At 52.7% G+C, this 20,343-nt stretch overlaps 1 protein-coding gene across 1 annotated transcript in view; it reads right to left on the reverse strand.

The window, feature by feature from the left end:
- Window positions 1-11,660: 11,660 nt before the first annotated feature.
- Window positions 11,661-20,343, reverse strand: part of LOC103172999 (transcription factor COE2) — a 44,211-nt gene continuing 35,528 nt past the window's right edge. Inside the window, exons 9-16 of the mRNA XM_042344476.1 lie at window positions 20,212-20,342; window positions 19,261-19,387; window positions 16,571-16,659; window positions 16,314-16,379; window positions 15,836-16,010; window positions 15,180-15,365; window positions 13,988-14,170; window positions 11,661-11,943 (exon numbers count right to left, since the gene is read on the reverse strand). Of these exons, the coding sequence (XP_042200410.1) occupies window positions 11,912-11,943; window positions 13,988-14,170; window positions 15,180-15,365; window positions 15,836-16,010; window positions 16,314-16,379; window positions 16,571-16,659; window positions 19,261-19,387; window positions 20,212-20,342 (989 nt within the window). The 3' untranslated portion in view covers window positions 11,661-11,911. The remainder of the gene's footprint in view (window positions 11,944-13,987; window positions 14,171-15,179; window positions 15,366-15,835; window positions 16,011-16,313; window positions 16,380-16,570; window positions 16,660-19,260; window positions 19,388-20,211; window position 20,343) is intronic.

Consider the following 20,343-nt stretch of genomic DNA (forward strand, 5'->3'; position numbering starts at 1 on the left):
GGGCTGAGCGAGAGCGCTCAGAAACTTCCAACGCAGCTTGCTTCAAATTATCAGCAAAGTTTGACACCGTGCAAATGCTCTGCTACTGTACTACACACACGCAGACGCAATAACACACAGACGCAGACAGACGCTGACACACTCACTCATACAGGCGCACTCACACACATGAGCGCGCACGCACACGCACGCACGCACTCGCACACTCCAAACAGACGCAGACACACTCACTCACACACACACACATAGACGCACTCACGTGCACCCACACACGCACACAGGCGCACTCGCACACTCCAAACAGACGCAGACACACTCACTCACACACACAGACGCAGCCACGCACGCACTCAAACAGACGCAGACACACTCACTCACACGCACAGACGCACTCTCATGCGCGCACACACACACACACACACACCTGCAAGTGTGGAGCTGGACTGACATCACTCTCCTGGAATCTTGCATTCCCGAGTGTCCCATTTATTTCCTGCAATGCCCACTCGTTTCCTGTGTGTGTTTTGTTTGTTGGAGCACTCACATTTCCTCTTCCCGTGGGTTGTATTTCATTCGTCCTGAATTCTATCCTTTCCTTGTGATTAAATCACTCCTAATGCACTGTTTGGAATTCTTACTGATATGAAACATGCAGAGGGCCTGGCTCTGCGCACTATAGGCTTTAAGGATCTTTGCCTTTTCTATTTCCACTCTAAAGTAGCTCCAATTTGTAAAAAATAATTTTTATTCCGTGTTTTACGTTGAGAGTTCTGCCAGTGAAAGCTACAGGCGGTTTACACGCAGACTGGAGGGCAGATAGCGCACAGGTTTGGGGGTCTATCACTTGCCTAACTAACATGTTATCCTACACAAATTAACACACAACAATAATAATAATAGTAATAATAATAATCCTTGCATTTTATATAGCGCCTTATCACGGCTTCGAGGGGTCTCAAATGTGTCGATGCTTTGGTGTGGTCCAGGTCTGGGTTGAATTGCGTGCGGATTCATTAACCGGACATCTGTGGTGCGTGGGTGTTCGTTACTGCAGCAGTTACTGAACTCAAGTGGACTTCACTCCCACATTCATGTTGCTTTTTTTCCCCGTAGAGCTGCGGAGAGGTCCAACTTTCTTCGGTGAGGACATCCATAAAAATATCTTGTGTTTCCCATTGGCTTCGTAAACCCAATCGGTAAATAGGTGTTCTCAAATCTAGGGTTTGTTTGATCACTCATTCCACGACTGTTCGTGGGGGGGGGGGACGCTGGCTGCCTGGTTTCCCCCCCACCCCTCACAAACGATACAGTCACTACACTTTGCAGCATATTCTTTGAAGCACTTTGAGACGTCTCGAAGACGTGATAGGCTCTATATCAAGTGCAAGGATTATTATTATTATTATTATTATTATTAGACTGTACAAAGAACAGCAATAGAAGGTTCGGTTTCACTGCCAATGAAAAGTGATCCACCAATCGACTAACAACCGGGTTCCCACTTACTGCTGTGCGCGCGTGCGCGGGTGGAGTAAGGAAACTTTCCTAAGGATTCGCCCTGACCCGACCCGACCCGACCCCCGGGAATCGAACCCAGGTCCTCTCGCTTACGACACGAGGGTTCTAACCACTGAGCCGCAGGGCTTCAGAAATTCGAGCGAGTCGTTCAATTCTTCACGAGTGGGATAGGTTCTGTGCGGGACAGGAATAGACCACACTATAGGAGTGCCAGGAGGATAGATTGAGAGGATTTAGCTTCGAGGCATCGCCTGCTGCTGCCACGGAGCTTCTTTCTCTTTGGAATTTTAGACCTTGGAAGGAAGGCCCAGGAGATCGTCTTTGTGTGCGACACTGGATCCGATTGACCTATTTTTCGTCACTGTGCTTCGCTGCCTTTTGAAGAGAGATACATCATTCACCACAATGGGGCAGGATCCGGGGAAAATACTTTGTTCTGGACCGGGGGGAAACGTGGCTCTAAAATCATCGAAACCTTGAGCTAAAATTAACTGGATTAACCTCGACTAAACACGCGAGCTCAGGTCTCCGACTTAGCGAGGAAAGGGAACAGCAGTCCCAATTTAATCACTGTCCAACATAGCGCAGTGAAGGTGCGCTATGTAGGTCGGCAGGACCTGGAAGGGCAGACCAGTCACTTTGGGCGGGGAGTCATTCCCACACAGCTCCTGTTCCTGCAAGCCCAAACCACGATGGTCCTCGCTGGACAAGCAGCGGGAAAGCTTGCCAGACGGTGATATCAATGGGCAAGCTGTGCGGTTTTAGCTGTTTAGACTCCGGCAGGTACCCCAACACACACTCGGGGCTCCCCCCAAACCTCCCCAGTCGTGTGTTGAGTGACCAATTGTTTTTTTTTAAGGGATTATTACCCCCTGGAAAAGCGATCCCCCAATCGACTAACAACCGGGTTCCTACTTACTGCCGGTAAACAGAGATGTGTGTGTGTGTGTGTGTGGAGTAGGGAAACTTGCCCAATGTTTCGCCCTGACCTGACCCGCCTGGGAATCGAACCCGGGTCCTCTCGCTTGCGAGGCGAAGGGCTCTAACCCCTGAGCGCAGCTCGCTGCGAAGCGCTCCGTAGATGCTCAAACGTTGCAGGCACTTTAACAAATGCAAGGATTATTATTATTATTATTATTATTGCTGGAAAAATGCTTCCTGCGCTATACTATCCAACTGCTGGCAGATAGAGCTCCCAAGCTTCAGGCTGGTGGATTTTCGGAGTGATTAATGACCAATCACGTGGCCGTTATTTTTGGAGGTTTCCTCCAAGGAGCCAACCTTTTGGAAGAGAAATCATTTTTCTGCTTTCACTGTCCTGATATTTCCTGAGGCGAAAGGAGAAAAGTAAAAGCACATGTTTGGGGGGAAAGCAGAGAAGGAAACTGCAGTGAGGATGGTGCCTGGCTCTCCCACAGCAATCAGTCAGGCAACCATCAGCCCAGGTGTTTCTGTCTCGCTAAATTTGCAATCGGACAATGAAACTAGCAGCTCGATCCGATGACAGATGCTTCTGGTAATTTTCTGATGTCCACAGCGTTTGAAATCAATGCTGTGCTTTCCCAGAAGAGGCACTTCGAAGCGTCGGATCTCATGTTCCGCGTTTAACCAGTTCACCGCTGGCCGTTAAAGCCACTCTTTCTGCGCGCGCGCGCGGGCGTATTCGCTCGTGTGCGTGCGTCCAGCTCGGTGCTTAGAGCACTCGAGAGGAACTGGGTTTGATTCCCGGGCGGGCAGGGCGAGACCTTAGACGACTTTCCTTACGCTTGCGCGCGCGCGCCTCTGATTACCCAGCGGTAAGCAGGAACTCGCTTGTTAGTCGATTGGCGGATGAAAATATAATCTGGTCGCTCGATCCACGGCTGAAATACACAGTCGATTTCCGTTTTGAGACGTCTCGAAGACGTGATAAGGCGGTGTATGAAATGCAAGGATCAATTCTCGTTATTGTGGAGTAAAACCGCGAGACGGCAATCAAGCAGCTGAGGGAGCAGCTTTGTCTTTCATTCCAACTGACCGACCTGCCGCTACGTACAATTCTCTTCTCTGTCACACACTAGTCAGGAAACTTTGTGACCAGACCCTATCCTGACCACCCCAAGGTACTTGACGCCAGAGTCAGTCGGTCTGGGCTGTACGAGAAGTAATAATAATAATAATAATAATCCTTGCATACGACACAGCGCCTGATCATATGGGGTTAACGTCTCAAAGCATTCATAGCTAATTAGGAGTCACTGTTAAATGTGGCAGCCAATTTTACGCACAGCAAGGTCCCAACAAACAGTCAGCGAGGTGAATCGGCAATTTTTTTACTCCCCCAGCGCAATTGTTAGCCAGTCACACTGGAGAGAGAGAGAGAGAGATTCCTTTCAAAAATAATAATTTGGTCACTCAATCCGCCACTGTTTGCCAGGACGCCCCGGGGCGCAGTTGGCTGCCGCGCTTCGCCCACAAAACACACGGTCAACCCGTTTTGCAGTCTGTCCCGTGAAGCGCTTGTTGTGACCCCCCTCGAAGCCCCCGATAAGGCTCTGTATCAAATGCCAGGATTATTCCCATTATTATTATTATTATTTCTCTCTTCCCGCAGTTCTTGAACGTACACCTTAACCGTGCGGCAACGATTAACCTTTCGTCTCCCCCACCCCCCCCCCCACCACCACCGCCGCACATGGACGGACACCGGACCGACTCAAGAGCTGCGAGACATTGCCTCGAAAAGACAACTGGACTGAAATTCCATTAAATTTCTCGACTGTTTTATTTACACTACAGGTTGGATGATGTAAGGCAGGAGGTTAGCCTGTGTGAGGAATGATTAATGGAGGGATCATGCTGAGGTCAATTAACAAGGGTCACCCGAGTGTTGAAAACCAGAGCCTGTTGTTTTATTGAACACTACATTTTCAGCACAAAGTGCCATGAGGACTCGGTGATTTATTGCCAATACGCAGCTCCGGTCGAGCCCTTTCACTACCTGGTCACAAGCAATGGTGCTTTCAGGTCGAACGGGAAGTGTTAAGAGTTTACAACAACAATAATAATAATAATTAATAATCCTCGCATTTGGTCCGGCGCCTTATCACGCCTTCGAGAGGTCTCAAAGCCCTTCGCGGAACATACTGTGGAGGGAATTGACTGCGTATTTTGCGGGCGAAACGACGGGAGGTAATTGCACACAGTGGCGTCCCAACAACAGTCGCGGATTGAGTGACCATTATTATTATTATTTTTTTTGAAGGGATTACTACCCCCGGAAAAAACGATCCACCAATTGGCTAGCAGTCGGGTTCCCACTTACCGTTAGGTAAACAGAGGCGTGTGGAGTAAGGAAACTTGGCCAACATTTCATCCTGTCAGGAATCGAACCCAAGTCCTCTCGCTTGCGAGGCGAGTGCTCTGCCCACTGCGCCGCAAGACGTGTTGGGAGAATAAAGGGTCTCTCTTGCTCTGAGCTGGTTTGGCGTTTAATTAGAAGTGACTGCTTTTCCTCGTGCGTTGAAAGATACTCGGTGATGAGGTGTGTGTGTGTGAGTGTTTGGGTGATTGTGGGGTTTTTTCTGCCTGTGGCAGAGACTGCATTTTGCGTGTCTCTCTCTTGGGTTGAATATCGATCATTCTTGCGTTTGATACCGCTCCGTCCGCGTTGAGAGACTGTCTCACAACGCGTCACGGAATTTACCGCCGTACGCAATAACCGTGTGGTGAAGATGCGGATTCAACGCAGTCTGTGTCACGGTCACAACACTGAGCGTCAACTCGCCACGAAACACTCGGAGATGTTACACGTTACAGGGATCCACAAGAGCAAAGATGACTCATATTACTATTGAGCTTGCGAGGGTAGAACGGGTTTCTTTCGTCAGATATTGTGGCCTTGGCAAGTCAACAGTAAGCAAATCTTGGGTGTAGCCCACTTGGAGATTTGCTGTGACCTATTGATGACACAATAACAGGAGTTTCTGCCAACAGAGAAACCTTCCTTCAGAGAAACGCTTAGCGGTCCACAAACAGTCAAGGATTAAGTCACCAAATTAATATTATTTTTTTGTCTGAAGGGTTCGCTACCCCCGGAAAAGCGATCGATCCAACAATCGACGAACGTAACAGGTTTCCACTTACTGTAGGTAAATAGAGGCATATGTGTGTGTGTGTGGAGTAAGGAAAGTTGCCTAAGGTTTTGTCTTGCCCGGGAATCGAACACGGGTCCTCTCGCCTGCGAGGGGAATGCTCTAAATATTGAGCTATGGGACTCCACAGTTGGCTTGGACACGGGTGAGGAGGGGAGGGGTTGGATAGGCAACAAGTCAGGGGAGGAAGGGGTAGGGGGGGGGTCGTTTAATGTCTCAGATTTCAGTGCTCCTAACACATGTAGTCAAACACTGCATACGTTGGGCTGCGATTCGTGTTAAGGTGAATCATTTGACGGACGTGTGTGCGCGCGCGTGTGTGCGTGTGCGTGCGCGTGTAGTGGAACTTTGGGGGTGGTGGTGGGAGGTGGGGGGGGAATGAAAAACACACTCCCCAGCCTAGAGATGCACTTAATGATTTTGCGATCGGGCTCTGTTGGACACCCCAGCTTGCCCTGTTGATAGGAGGAGAGGAGCAGCGAGGGTAATTTCTCTCTCCTCACACACCACCCCCACCCCCCACCAGCCTCCCCCCACCCCTCCCCAAATCTCGGTAATTGAAAGAGAGAAAAAAAATGCCGCATTTCATTTTTAATTTCCTGTTTGAAACTCCCCGAACGAGTTGCAGCTAAACTTCTCTCTCCAAGGCGTTGTGGACCGAAATTGCACCCGCTCGCTCGCGGGTGGAATTGGAGATTGCCCAACAAACTCATGGCGGTTCCGACCTCTCTCTCTCTCTCTATCTCTCTCTCTCTATCTCCCAACAGTAGCTGGAACCCAGACTGTCGACAGCAACAACAACAACAACAACATGTAAACAGAGGCGCGGGCGTAAGGGCGTAAGGAAACCTGCCCAACGTTTCACCCTGACCTGACCCGCCCGGGATCGAACCCTCGCTTGCGAGGCGAGGGCTCTAACCGCTGAGCTACAGGGGACGCCACATGCCCGGGTTTGTAAGCCGGTGTTTGTGCGTGCGTGTGTGTGCGTGTGCGCGCGCGCGCGTGTTGCTGTGGGTCTGTCCCGGGAGAGACTGGGCTCGGTAATGATGAGTGAGAAGAGCTTTACTGCCTGACTCTGATCAATGCTGTGATCCCTGAGGTCTTCTTTTGGCTGTGCGAGCGCTGGCTCTATTGTGCAGCAGATAAGGCTTTAGATGCTAATTGGTTTCCCAGTGTGCGGAGGCAGGGGTGGAGGGGGGGGGTTTGGAGGCGAAGAGGAGGAGGGGGGGGGGATTCTGTCCGAGCGCAACCTTGGAACATGGCCTTAACCCCTTCCGTGTTGCGTCCGGGTCTGTAAAAATCCTGGCATTTGATACAGCGCTTTATAATGTCTTCGAGACATCTCAAAGCGCTTCACGGGATACACTGTAACGTGAATTGACTGTGTATTTTGGGGCGAAACGCGGAAGCCGATTTGCGCTCGACAGCGTCCCCCGCAAACAGCCGTGGATTGAGTGACCAAATTATTATTTATTTTGAAGGGATTATTCCCCCCGGAAAAGCGATCCACCAATCGACTAACAACCGGGTTCCTACTGACTGCCGGTAAATAGAGGCGCGTGTGTGTGTGTGTGTAAAGAAACCTGCCCAACTTTTCGCCCTGACCCGCCCGGGAATCGAACCCGGGTCCTTTTGCGAGCGCTCTAACCATATATATATATATCATCTGAGAAGAATAATACCAATATTTGGGGAGTAGTGGGGGGAGAGGGGAGGGGATGGGTGGGGGGCGGTGTGAGCAGGTGGAAGAGAGAAAAAAAGAGATGGAAAGTTGAATTAAAATTTAATTTAAAAAATAGGCGGCAGTGGCACAGACACGATGGGCCGAATGGCCTCCTCGTGCTCCTGCTGTTGTTTTTCCCGTTTGTGGGACGTCTTAGAGGTCATAGAATCATCGAATTACACAGCACAGAAGGGGATCTACAATTCGACCCGTCCTGTCCTGTCCGTGATGGCTCTCTGTCCAAATCAATCCCACTCCCCCGCGCGCTCTCTCTACCCCACAGCCCTGCAAACTTCTCCTCCCCCTCCCCTTCTCCCTTGATAGTTATTATCGAAGTCCAGGAGAGAAAAAGAACGGGAACTCAGTCAGATTTGGCAGCTTGGGGAGAGCATCATTGCAAGGGGCGAGCTCTTGGCTTTGTTAATTGAGAGCCAGGTATCCCGTCTGTGGATAATGATCTAAGGGAACCTTAATGGCTACAGCCGACCATCTCCGGAGGCCACATCAGAGAGACCAAAGGCGAGGTGTTGAGTAAAGCTCTTAACGTCTGGTCTGCACTCGGACTTTATCCGGCAGCTGACGTTTGACCGAGGGAAACCTCACATTTCCTGCGTGGGGGTAAAGCGCTCCCACCGGTTCCTTGATGCTTTGGTGTGCGTGTGTGTGTGTGTGTGATTGAGACACCTCTAATGTCTTCACGTCAGACCTGACCCTGACCGTCCAGGGCTACAGCTGTAACCTCCGAGCAACAACAATAACAGAAACTTGCATGTACACAGCGTCACCCCCCCCAATCCCCCCCAACCGTCACGCAGGCCAGCACTTGGCGGACAGTGATGGAGCCAGGGGAAAGGTGACCGCAGGCACGGTCGAACGGGAAGGTCTTCTGGCCTGACCTGAAATCGGGGAGGGAAGGGAAGGAAGGAAGAAAGTGGGCAAGGCGGCGGGATAGAGCAAGAGTGACCCAGAGCTTCGGGCTGAGATTTTTCCTCCACAACACAGTTGTTAGCCGGTCGGCGCATTGCTTTCCGAGGGGACGATAATCCCTTGAGAAAATAAATGGTAATAATAATAAATTGGTCACTCGATCCGCGCCCGTCTGCGGGACACCTTGAGACGTCTCGAAGACGTGATGAGGCGCTACATCACATGCGAGGATTATTATTATTATTATTATTATCATCATTATTATTAATATTGCTCATGGCCTGTTTCCGCGACCGCACAGTGGCCCGTTTCCGGGCTGTGGCTTTCCACACAGCTACGCGCCGGGAATGCTAATGCAGAGCACATTTTCTGCGGAGATTCCAGCAGGGACAGGATTTTGAAGCCCCAGTTAGCGACGAGGTTTGACAGGGTGGAAGGATAAACACAGTAGCAAGCAGGGCCCTCTTCAAACAAGTGCGTGCATTCAGCAATCAAGACAAATGCCTTCGCCAAGTCAATTAAAACAGCTGAATTATTGATCTTTCCTCCCAGTGTTAACACCGGCTACAAAGAAACTCTGCCCTCAGAAGCGATATCTCGTGGCCTGATTAATCACTCGAAGCGCTGATAATTAAACCGTTGTTTTGCTTGACAGTCAATAAATTAACGAGTTTAATTCCTGGCCGTTTCAAGAAGTTCAAGCTCCCATTTCTTCCCCCCCCACCCACCCACCCCCCCCCCCCCGCGCCCCACCGCCGCCGCCCCGCCGCCCGCCCCACATATACGCCGCCAGACGATTACATTAGAAATGATAACAGTGCTCCATTAAAACAGAATGAACTGCGTAGTTTGTGGATGAATTGTATCGTAAAGCTCATCGTTTCGATGGGAAACGAAAGCCTTCACTTGACGCTGTAGTATTTTGTCCACAAAATCCACAGTCACTCCACTTAACAGTACCCTCTGCGAAGCGCTTTGAGGCGTCTCGAAGACGCGATAAGGCGCTCCATCAGACGCCAGGATTATTTTTATCACCGCCCACCCCCCCACCACCACACCCCATCCTCCCTTCACCCCCCCTCCCCGGTTCTTTGTTGTGAGCGAGAGATCAGCAGAAAAACTTATACACTTTACTTTTTATTTTTGTTTTTTTTTGTGGGGGGAGGGAGGGGTGAGGGGGGGTGGGGGTGGGGGTGGGTGGGAGTTTAAAAAAAGAGAGGAAAGAAAAACATTTCAGCAAAGGAGGGGAGGAGAAAAAATTACATTAAGTGCCACCCCCCCTCCCCAGCCCCCCACCCCCTCCCCCCACACACAGACACACACACACACACGCACACACACGCACACACACATGTCCAACGCTGGATCAGTCATTGAGGGTCAAGAAGGTGGGGTGAATGTGTGCGGTGGTCCATAACTCCCCGTAACCCCAACCACAAACACATCCAAATCAAACACACAACAGAGAGAGAATGTGGGGGGCGCAGGCGGTGGGTGGGGGGGGGGTGGTGGGTGGGTGGGTGGGTGGGGTAATGGGGCAAGGGGGTGGGTGGGGAAGGAGGAACCACAATAAAGTGTGACGAAGCGAGGGTCCTTATTCTTACAGGAATAAACCCCGAATGGGGCAAAGTTGTCCCTTTCGATCCACACCGCAATTTTAACATTATAAACAGTTCAAACACAATTGGATTATTATAAATATTCAGCTACAGATTTACCCTCTTCCCTTCTCCCTCCTCCCGCACTCTCTCCCTATCTCTCTCTCTCTCCCTCTCTCTCTCTCCTCTCTCCCGTCTCTCCCCCAAAGCGTATTTAAACCGCGAACTAAAAAAAAAAACACATCAAAGCGAGTACTTTTTTGAGTCAAAAGCGATGCGGGGGAGCTGGCCGGCTGCCCGACAAGTGCGTGGGGATGGGAGCGAGTGAGCCACTCCTGGGCTGAAGAGATGGACTTAAAGAAAGGTGCTATGATAGAGTAAGATCTTTTCACTACAGAGACTCAGTCGTCAGGGCTCGATTTCCAAGAGAAAATACCTTCACAATTTTCTATCCTTTTGACATTTTTTCAGATATATATATTTATATATATATATATATATACGTATGCATAGAAACGCACTCTTAATACAATAAGTTACGGGCTCAGTCTCGCTGTTTGGAAGCGATAGTGTCCCCCAAGGCAGAGCAGGGAGGGGACGGGAGGAACGCAGGTGAGAGAGTGTGAGAATTTCCGTCGGGGTTTCCGACGCGAACATTTCAGGCGGCGCAGGATTTATTGTTCCAAACTCTTAATAGCGATGATAAGGATAATCCCGGCTCTCGATACATCCAGCCGCCTTAGCGCGTCGTCGGGACGTCCCAAAGTGCTCCGCAGGATATGCTGTAAAGTGTAGTGACTGTGAGTTTTTGTGGGCGAGACGCGGCGGCAGCCGATTGCGCACAGTCGTGGGTCGAGTGACCGAATTATTTTTATTTGTGAGAAAGGGTGGGGGTGGGGGGGGGGGGGGTGAGACCTGGTTGCTGGGATTAGTTTTAAATCCAGTGCAAAGCTATGGTGGATCGGAACTAATCTGGCGTAGAAATAAGCATTAAAAAGGGCGGAATTTTTTTTTTTTTTTGCACCTTCTGCGTGAAGTGCCCGCGACAGTCTCGGGGAGGATCAGGGAGCAAAGCAACCGAACGGCCGAGCAAATGATATTTACACAGCGCTGTTCGCGTCAGGAGGACGTCCCAAGGCGCTGGACGGTCAGGGAGCGGGCGGGGGTCGGGGGGGTCGGGGTGTGTGGTTGGTGGGGGGTAAGAGGGTGACCGGTCGAAGAGGAGACCGGTCTCGAAGAAGCAGATGGACAACAGCAGCAGAGGGCATTGTCTCTTTGAATGACCGTTAAAAAAAAAATTCACCCCTCGAACCCATAACTCGGAGCTACATTTCCGCCCAAGAGATTTTCATCAACTCCTTTGTTTATAAAACCTCAAATCCTTTCCGTCTTTATTTTCGTTCCCCTTCTTTCTCTCTCTCTGTCTCTCTCTCTCTCCGCAACAAGCCAACGTTTCATTGAAAAAGATTTTTTTTAAAAAAAAATGCCTCCCCCCCCCCCCACCCCCTCCCCCCCACCACTGCCCACTCCCCACACGCAGAGCCACACAATAAAATAAACACAATGGAGAGAGCGAGCGAGCGGTCGGTGGGTGGGTGGGTGGGGAGCGGAGGGGAGAGAAGAAGAAAGAGGGGAGAGAATGGGGTGAAGTTATACAAAATAGAAAAAATTGCATTTTTTTTTTGCGTTTAAAAAGTCTCCTCTCCTCTCTCTCGTTCCCTCTCTCTCTCTTTCTCTCTCTCTCTCTCTCTCTCTCTCTCTCTCTTTCTCCCCATCACTCACATAAAGTACTGGACTACACAGAGACCCACTGAGTGGAGATGATATTCCACAGAGCTGTAGGGAAATGAAGTCGGGTCCATTAAAAGTCCAACATCTGTTCCTTGCGTAACCTCTCGGCAAAAGGCGTTAAGATTTTCCTGACTGACTGCTGTGGATTTTTCCGACGGTGTTTTCTTAAGAGGCTGGACTCTGACCCTGGAATCTGATACCGAGACAGGAAAAGAGTTGCCTCACATTGGGGGAACCACCAGACCAGTCATGGCTGAAAGAGAGACAGAGAGAGAGAGAGGGGGAGAGAGAGCGAGAAAGATAAATAAATACACCCGACACCTATATCCTCATGTAGTGAGGGGGGGGGGGTAACTGCGGGGAGAAGGGGGGGTAACGAGGCAGGGGGAGGGGGTGGAAATGGCACGGTTTGTAGCGCTTGCTCGCCTTTGAGTCAGAACCCTGAGTCTTCGAGCCCTCACGTCAACAACGATGACAACAAGTTGCCTTTGATGTCGGGGGATTCAGACCCGAGCTGGGGGGGGGTGTGGGGTGGGGTGGGGTGGGGTGGTGGGGGGTTCGGGATCGGAAAGGGGCGGAGGGCCAGGGAGGGCAGGGAGGGTGGTCGGAGGCTCGGTCGAAGAGGAGGGTTTTGAGACGCGCCTTGAAGGGGGTAAGGGTGAGGGGGGGGTGGGGGGTTGGGGGGGGAGCGAAGTGACGGGAATGTCGGATGGAGTTCCATAAAGTGGGGCCAGAATTTGTCAGGTCAGCGTAATAAGGGATAGGGCCAAGGACTGGTAATTGGACTTGAGGTACAGATCAGCCATGATCAACGGAACAGGCTGGAGAGGGGCTGAATGGCCTCCTCCTGTTTCTATATTTCTTTCAAGTGGGGAGGACGCCTCAAGGCGCTGGACAATGAGGGGGGGGGGGTTTTTGCACCCGAGCGGGTGATGACTGAAGGCACGGACGGTCGAAGGGGACTTTGCAAAACCCTGTGAACCGCTTTGAGAGGTCCTCCTCTGGATCACAGGTTTACCAAACCCTGAGCGGGTCCTTAAACGTGTACGTGTCAATATATTTCCCAATGCAATGCCCCCTCCCCTCCCCTCCACAGACACACACACACACGCACACGCACACACATGCACGCACACACCACATAAATACTGAGGCGCCAGCGATATAACTCTGGCAAAGAGCCAACAGTCATGGCCTGTGTGATGACAGAGACATGGTTCGTGGAGTCCTGTAGCTCAAAGGGGTTCGAGCCCTTCGCCTCGCAATCGAGAGGACCTGGATTCGATTCCCGGGCGGGTCGGGTCGGGTCAGGGCGAAACCTTGGGCAAGTTTCCTTACTCCACACGCAGACACACGCGCGCACACGCACCCACACGCGCGCGCACACACACGCCTCTGTTTACCTAGCAGTAAGTAGGAACCCGGTTGTTAGTCGATTGGCGGATCAAATTGGCTTGTTCGGGGGTAATAATCCCTTTAAAAAAAAAATAATAATAAATCGGTCACTTCAATCCACGGCCGTTTGTGGGGACGTCGCGGTGCGCAATTGGCTGCCGTGTTCCGCACGGAAAATACACAGTCAATTCGGTTGCCGGACCGCCTGAAAGCACGTCCGACGATGGTTTAACCGGAGATTGGGGTGGGGGGGGGGTGGGGGCGGGGTGGGTGGTGGGGTCAGACGCAGGAAAGGGGACGGAGAATAGAGAGAATAGGGGGAGTTAACCAACCTCCGACCCCCAATGGGTCACACGTTGGCTGATAACCATCAGTGTTAAGCAGTACAGAACATCTTACACGTCAAGCGCGGAGGGAGGAGGGAGGGAAGGAGGAGGGAGGGAGGGAGGGAGGAGGGAGGGAGGGAGTTGAACTTTAACTCTCACTTCTAACTGTTGCCTCTCTTTTTGCTCTACGCTGAACAGATTGCTGGGGGGGGGATGCGAGAGAGGCTGAGCCCCAGACACGCGCGCACGCTCTGGCAGTCGGTCGCAGGGGATGGGGGGTGGGGTGGGGGGTGGGGGGTGGGGAGGGTGGTGGGGTGGGGAGGGTGGTGGGGGTGGGGGGGTCATATACATTTAACACAACGACGTGCAGATTTCTTTTTTTTTTGCTCACCATTTACACTCTCAGTCTGTGCGTATGTGTGTTGGTGTTGGTGTATGTGGGGGTGGGTGTGTGTGTGTGTTGGTTGGTGTTTGGGGGTTGATGAGTGTGTGGGGGGGGGGTTAGTGTGTGTGTGTGTGGGGGGGGGGGAGCGTGGTGGGGTGGGGGTGGGCTGGGGATCGTAAACGTGTCCTCACCTCGGAATCCGCTGCTGTTGCCCCCGGGGCAGGTGGGGGAGGGGGTGCGCTGGGGACGGATGACCGGGGCAAATGCACTCCTCTGCTTCACGGAGGGGAAAGCCGCAGAGGAGAACGGCAACACTGAGCACGGGCTGGAGGAGACCGGGACCGCCGAGGCCACAGTGGGGCTGGAGGGCATGACTGCGAGAGAGTGGGGTTGGGGAGGGGGGTAGTGGTGGCAGGGTGAGGGGTGAGAGGGGGCAGAGAGAGGAGGGAAAGGTGGAGGGGGGAAAATGGGGCATAGGGACCGAGGTGAAGAGAGAGGGTGGGGAGGAGGAGGTAATGGGGGAGAGAGACCGGGGAGAAAGAGAGAGGGGGAGGGGTTCAGTGGGGTAATTGGGAGAGAGTGTGGGAGAGAGAGAGAGGAGGGAATTGGGGTGGGGGGGTGCGGGATAATGGGGCATAGAGACCAGGAGGGAAGCAAGAGGGGGGCAATGATGGAGAGAGAGGCCATTGGGCGGGCGGGGGGGGGGAGAGAGAGCGGTGGGAGAATGGGGGAGGGATTGAGAATGGGGCATAGAGACCGATGGGGTGAAAAGAGAGGGATAATGGGGAGAGAGAGAGTGGGAGAGAGGAGGGCATTGGGGGTGGGGGTGGGGAGCGAGATGGGGGTAATAGGGGAAAGGAGGGAATGGGGGAGAGAGAGGGGGGTGGGGGGGGGGTAAGAGAAAGGGGGAAGGTGGGGAGAAGCGATCAGAAAGGGAAAGAAAACAAAAACAAAAACAAACATAAATTAGAGACGAGCAAGAGCCGGGCGTCCGACACATCCGTGTCCTGTATGCGTGTACGCGTCTGTACGTCTGTGTCTGAGTGTGCGTGTGTGCACGCCTGTAGTGCGTGTGCGCGTGTGTGGATGCGTGCGTGTTATGTATGTACGTGCGTGCGCGCGTGTGTGCGTGTGCGTGTTTCTGTACACGTGTGCGTGCGTGTTTCTGTACACGTGTGCGTGCGTTCACATTGGTTTGCCGTCTCAAGACCATACCACACCGTCTATTCCGTGAGGCGCCTTGAGACGTCTCGGAGGGGCGATGAGAGGCGCTGTGTCGAGTGCGAGGATTATTATTATGTTTAACGGCTATTATTACTGTGATTGCTATCACTATTATTGCTGTCGCTATTATGATTGCTAGCGTTATTAATAGAGACTCACTGGCGTAGGGTGAACTGGCGGGCGAGGTGTTGAGGTAGCCGGGCGAGCCTGGCACACCCAGATTGGACATGCCCACGTTGCTGTAGCCGCTCAGGTTGCCCCCGACCCCGCTGTAGCCTCCCTGCTGGGGGGAGTGTGTGGCTCCATACCCTCGGGGGGACAGGCTGGTGCTGTTGTGGATGTAACCTACCGCAGACACACACACAAACGCGCCCGCGCGCCCGTCAGTTGTCAGAAAAACAGTCACTACACCCCGCGCTAAAACCGTGCAGTAAGTGCCTGATAACTGAACCGTGGCTTAACTTGCCCCTGACCTCACTCCCCCCACTCTTTCCCCATAACCCCTTACACACTTACCCCTTATCCCCCTTCCCTGCTCTCTTGCCCCATACCCTTACCCTGTTCACCCCCGCTCTTGCCCCTTAACCCTCCCCCTCTTTCCCCATACCCTTACCCCTTTACCCCCTGCTCTTGCCTCTTCCCACTTTACAGTGGCTCTTACCCCTTACCCTGGATCTGGCCCCTTACCTTCTGAGCTCTTGCCCCTTACTCTGGCTGTGGCCCCTTCCCTACGTGGCTGTGGCCCCTTCCCCCCCTGGCTGTGGCCCCTTCCCCCCCTGGCTGTGGCCCCTTACCGCCTGGCTCTCGCCCCTTACCCTGGCCGTTGCCCTGTTGCTCTGAGATGCTGACCCCCAGCTGGTTGCTGTAGGAGTTCATTCTCATCATGGTGCTGTGACTGCCCGGGCTGGGCAGGGCTGGGTGTTGGCCAGCGTTGCGTGGGACACTGTACAAGGCCTCAGCAATGTCCACTGCTCTCTTCAGGATGATCTCCTGTGGAATCACGCACCCGCACATGCACACGCAGAGACACGCACACACACACGCGCACGGTTGCACACAGACACACGTGCGAACACGGGCACACGTGCATCCACACACACACGGATGCACACACGCAGAGAAACAGACACACACACACCCGCACACACACACACACACGCGCACAGACACCCAAGCACACAAATTGAGAAGTTTAGGAGTTGCCAACTCTCCCCTGCCCTCTCCTCACCCATCCCTCGGCACGTCCGCCAACAGATACGCAGTCACTACACTCCGCGGTGAAAGCCCTCGTACCTGGTTATTGGGTGGTCCTCCATACAGAGCTTCCACAAGATCTGCCGCTCTTTTCAACAGCATCTCCTGAGGAGAGCACAACAGGCGGAGAGAGAGAGAGAGAGAGACGTAAATTGAGACCTGGGGCAAGCCAGTCACGGGGGGGTGGGGGGGGGGGTAACAATGTTATGGGGTAGGGGTGGGAGAGTGGGCAAAGGCGGGTCAGCGGGTCACAGAGGAAGGGGCGAGGCCGTCTGCAGCGCGAAGCTCACACCAACCTTGGCCAGTCTCTCTGGGTCTCCCGGGTGCCGAGGGATAACTTTCTGCAGCCTCTGGAATCCATAGTCTATCGTGGGTTCATTCAGAGCTGCGGAGGCAAAGAGGGCAATCGAACAAATAACGACGACGCATGGCGCACGCTGCGTCCGTCTCCGCTGTGCGAGCGCGTGTCGCTGTGCGAGTGCGTTGGTCACCGTTTGGAGTCACCGTGGCTCAGCGGTTAGAGCCCTCTCGCCTCGCAAGCGAGAGGGACCCGGGGTTGGCTCGGTACCCGGGGCGGCTCAGGTCCGGGCGAAATGCGGGGCAAGTTTCCTTACTCCCTCCACACACACGCGCGCGCGCGCGGATGGAGCGCGAGGACGATAACTAACATTATGATAGTTTTAACAAAGGGCGAGAGGAATATTTTCAGCGAGGGCGGTTGAATAATTCACCGCGGTGCAGGAGGGAGCACCACTGGCGATTTACATCAGCGTGCGCAGAGCGAGCGCTGAGGAGTGGGCGGTGATGAAAGCCTCCCCTGGCAATGCCGGGGAGGGAGGGGAGGGAGGGGAGGGAGGGAGTTTAGTGCTGTTCTGTTTGTGCAGACAGACGTCCCAATAAATTACAGCCTCAGCTCTCTACAGCTCACAGATGGAGCAAAGCAGCACAGTGAGAATCCGGGCTCCAGTGGGAAATTAGAGAGATTGATTTCACGGAACTGTAGGTTAACCCTTTTCTGAGACGAGCTTGGCGGTGGGGGCGGTGAGGGAGTGGGGCTGGCGCGGGGAGAGAGAGAAGCTGCAGTCAGTTGCTGACTGTGGGAAGCGCAGGAGGAATCTTTTGGAAGGAAACTCAAGCCAACTCGACGCACTGAGATCCCATGTATCTGGTTCTTGACCCAAGGGTTTCAAGGGTTTGGTTTTGACTGACCAACGCCTGACCTGGGAGTGTGGACGCACAGTGTGGAGGAGCTTTACTGTGTCTCTAACCCTGACCCGGGATTGTGGACGCACAGTGTAGAGGAGCTTTGCTGTGTCTCTCACCCTGACCTGGAGTGTGGACGCACAGTGTAGAGGAGCTTTGCTGAGTCTCTAACCCTGACCTGGGAGTGTGGACGCACAGTGTAGAGGAGCTTTACTGTGTCTCTAACCTGCGTTGTTGCTGACCTGGGAGCATTGCTGACAATGACTGGGTCAATATAGTTCTCACAGATTAATTGATGCCCCCGTTTCTTTTGGCCAAAGAGTGTATTGGTTTGTCAGCAACTGCCTCGCTGGGAGGAAGCACTTAGGGCCTGAAGAATGGCTTTTCGATAGCTCAAACCTCACCACCGGCTCATCAGCCCATAATATTATTCTCTCCCGGATGCAGGTGTGGATTGCACGATCAATAAAGGGCAGCCGACACTTCCTCTCTGCTTAACGCCTGGAATTAATAACCCTTGTGTTTGACATGGCGCCTTATCAAATATGGTTGCCTTATTGGGGGTATTTGCGTCCACAAGACACGCAGTCAATTCACGTGAAGCTCTTTGACACGTCTCGAAGACCGTGAATTGACTGCACACTTTGTGGGCGAAACGCGGTCAGACAATTTGGCTCAGCGGCGTCCCAACAAACAGCGGTGGGTTGAGTGGCCAATTTTTTTTTTTTTAAATTTGTTTTTGTAAAGGGATTAATATCCCGGAGAAGCCATCCGCCAATCGGCGAACTGGGAACACCGGTGGGGGGGTGGGGGAGGGTTGAAACCCCCCCCTTTCATTCCCGCAGCCTCCTCAGAGAGGTTTCGGAGCCTCCGCTCCTATTTGCGTTGAGTTTTTATTTAACAATTAGGGAATGGCATGAAGTTAAATATCTGACAAGACGACTCGTCCCACCGGGGGAAGCTGGGCTGGTCTGAGATCAACCCCCACCATGAATGTAGTCAACACTAAACTTAGTGAGGTTTAATCCCCCGGAGGGAATGCGGAGGTTTGCTTCAAGCGTTTAATAATGCAAATTTCGACTGGAAGAGACTGTGCTAATCCATACAGGATCAGCCTCGAGAAAGGCTCGCAAGAGCCCTGAGACTTAGATTCATTCCCTCGGAGAGAGTGCGGCTTTTCCTGTTTCCTTTGACGCATTTCTCTCTCTCCCTTTCACTCACTCACTCGCTCGCTCACTCACTCACTCACTCACTTACTCGCTCACTCGCTCGCTCACTCACTCACTCACTCACTCGCTCGCTCGCTCGCTCGCTCACTCACTCACTCACTCACTCGCTCGCTCGCTCGCTCGCTCACTCACTCAATCCTTTCACTCCCCTCTCTCTCCCTGGCTCTTTGTGTCTCTCTCCATCTCTCTTTCTCGACGCTCGTCTCTCTCTCTCTCTCTCTCTCGCTCTCTCTCTCTCTCTCTCCCTCCGCTCGCGCACACTTTACGTCTATTTGATAATAAGAATAATCCTTGCATTTAGTTGCGCACGGCGGCGTCCCACACGCAGCCGACAAATTTTATTCGAGGGATTTTTCGGCCAGGACACCAGGAGCGAGAGAGAGAGAGAGAGAGAGAGAGAGAGAGAGTCATCGCGGGAGAGACCTTTAACGTCCACCCGAACAGGCAGACGGGGAGAGAGAGAGTCAGGTTTTTAACGTCTGAACCAAAAGGACGAATGAACGACAGTGGAAATAAAGCAAATGGCTTCGAACGCGACCAGAATCTCATCTCACCGGTGTAGATGAACCTCCCCGGGGCACCTTTGCAGAACTGTTTGGATTTGTAGGACAGAGTGACTTCCACCACTCCCGGGATGTGTCGCGGAGGAGTCTGCACTCGGATAGCGTGAGGAGTGATCAGCTGAAAAACAACAATAGTAATTATTATATAATCCTGAGAGCGACAGGACCCGGGTTTCGACTCACGGGCGGGTCGGGTCAGGGCGAAATGTTGGACAAGTTTCCTTACTCCACACACACACACACACACACACACGCACACGCGCGCGCCTCTGGTTACCAGCAGTCAGTAGGAACCCGGTTGTTAGTCAATTGGCGGACGGCTTTTCCGGGGGTAATACTACTAATAATAAAAATAATAACTTTGGCTCGAATCATAGCCCTTTGACGTGTCTCCACGATGTGTTGAGGAGCTGCAACGGGAACGCAAGAGCTACCACAACAATAGCAATCATTGCCGTTTGATACAGCGCCTTATCGAGACGTCTCAAAGCGCTTCGTGGAATACCCCGTGAAGCGGCCCCGCGACGGTGCATTTGTGGGCGAAGTACCGCCAGTTGCGCCTATAATAATAATAATAATCCTTGCATTTGATATAGCGCTTTTCACGTCGGGAGGACGTCCCAAAGCGCTTCACAGAACACACTGTAAAGTGAATTGACTGTATATTTGTGGGCGAACGCGGCAGCCAATTGCGCACAGCAATGTCCCACAAACAGTCGTAGATTGAAAATGACCAATTTATTATTGTTTTTTTTTGGAGGGATTATTATTAGGCTCTAAATATGGAAATAAGCCTAAATTAGGAAACGCGGCCTGAGGTTTCTTCCTGCTTGGCCGGGAATCGAACCCAGGCTTGCGAGGCGAGCGCTCTCTCTCCACCACTGCGCTCCGCAAGTTGAGAGCCAGGGTGGGTGGGGCGGTGGGAGAAAGGGACAGACTCACCTCGCTCCACACCAGCATGGTGCCAAAGAGGACCTGCAGCCCGTCAAAGAAGTTATCCCCGATGATGATCACCATGGCTCCTCCGGTTGTCCAACCCTCGCTCGGACTGACTGCTTTGATGGAAGGTGTCGC

The sequence above is a fragment of the Callorhinchus milii genome, unplaced genomic scaffold, assembly GCF_018977255.1.
Source record: "Callorhinchus milii isolate IMCB2004 unplaced genomic scaffold, IMCB_Cmil_1.0 Scaffold28, whole genome shotgun sequence".
Classification (NCBI taxonomy): domain Eukaryota; kingdom Metazoa; phylum Chordata; class Chondrichthyes; order Chimaeriformes; family Callorhinchidae; genus Callorhinchus; species Callorhinchus milii.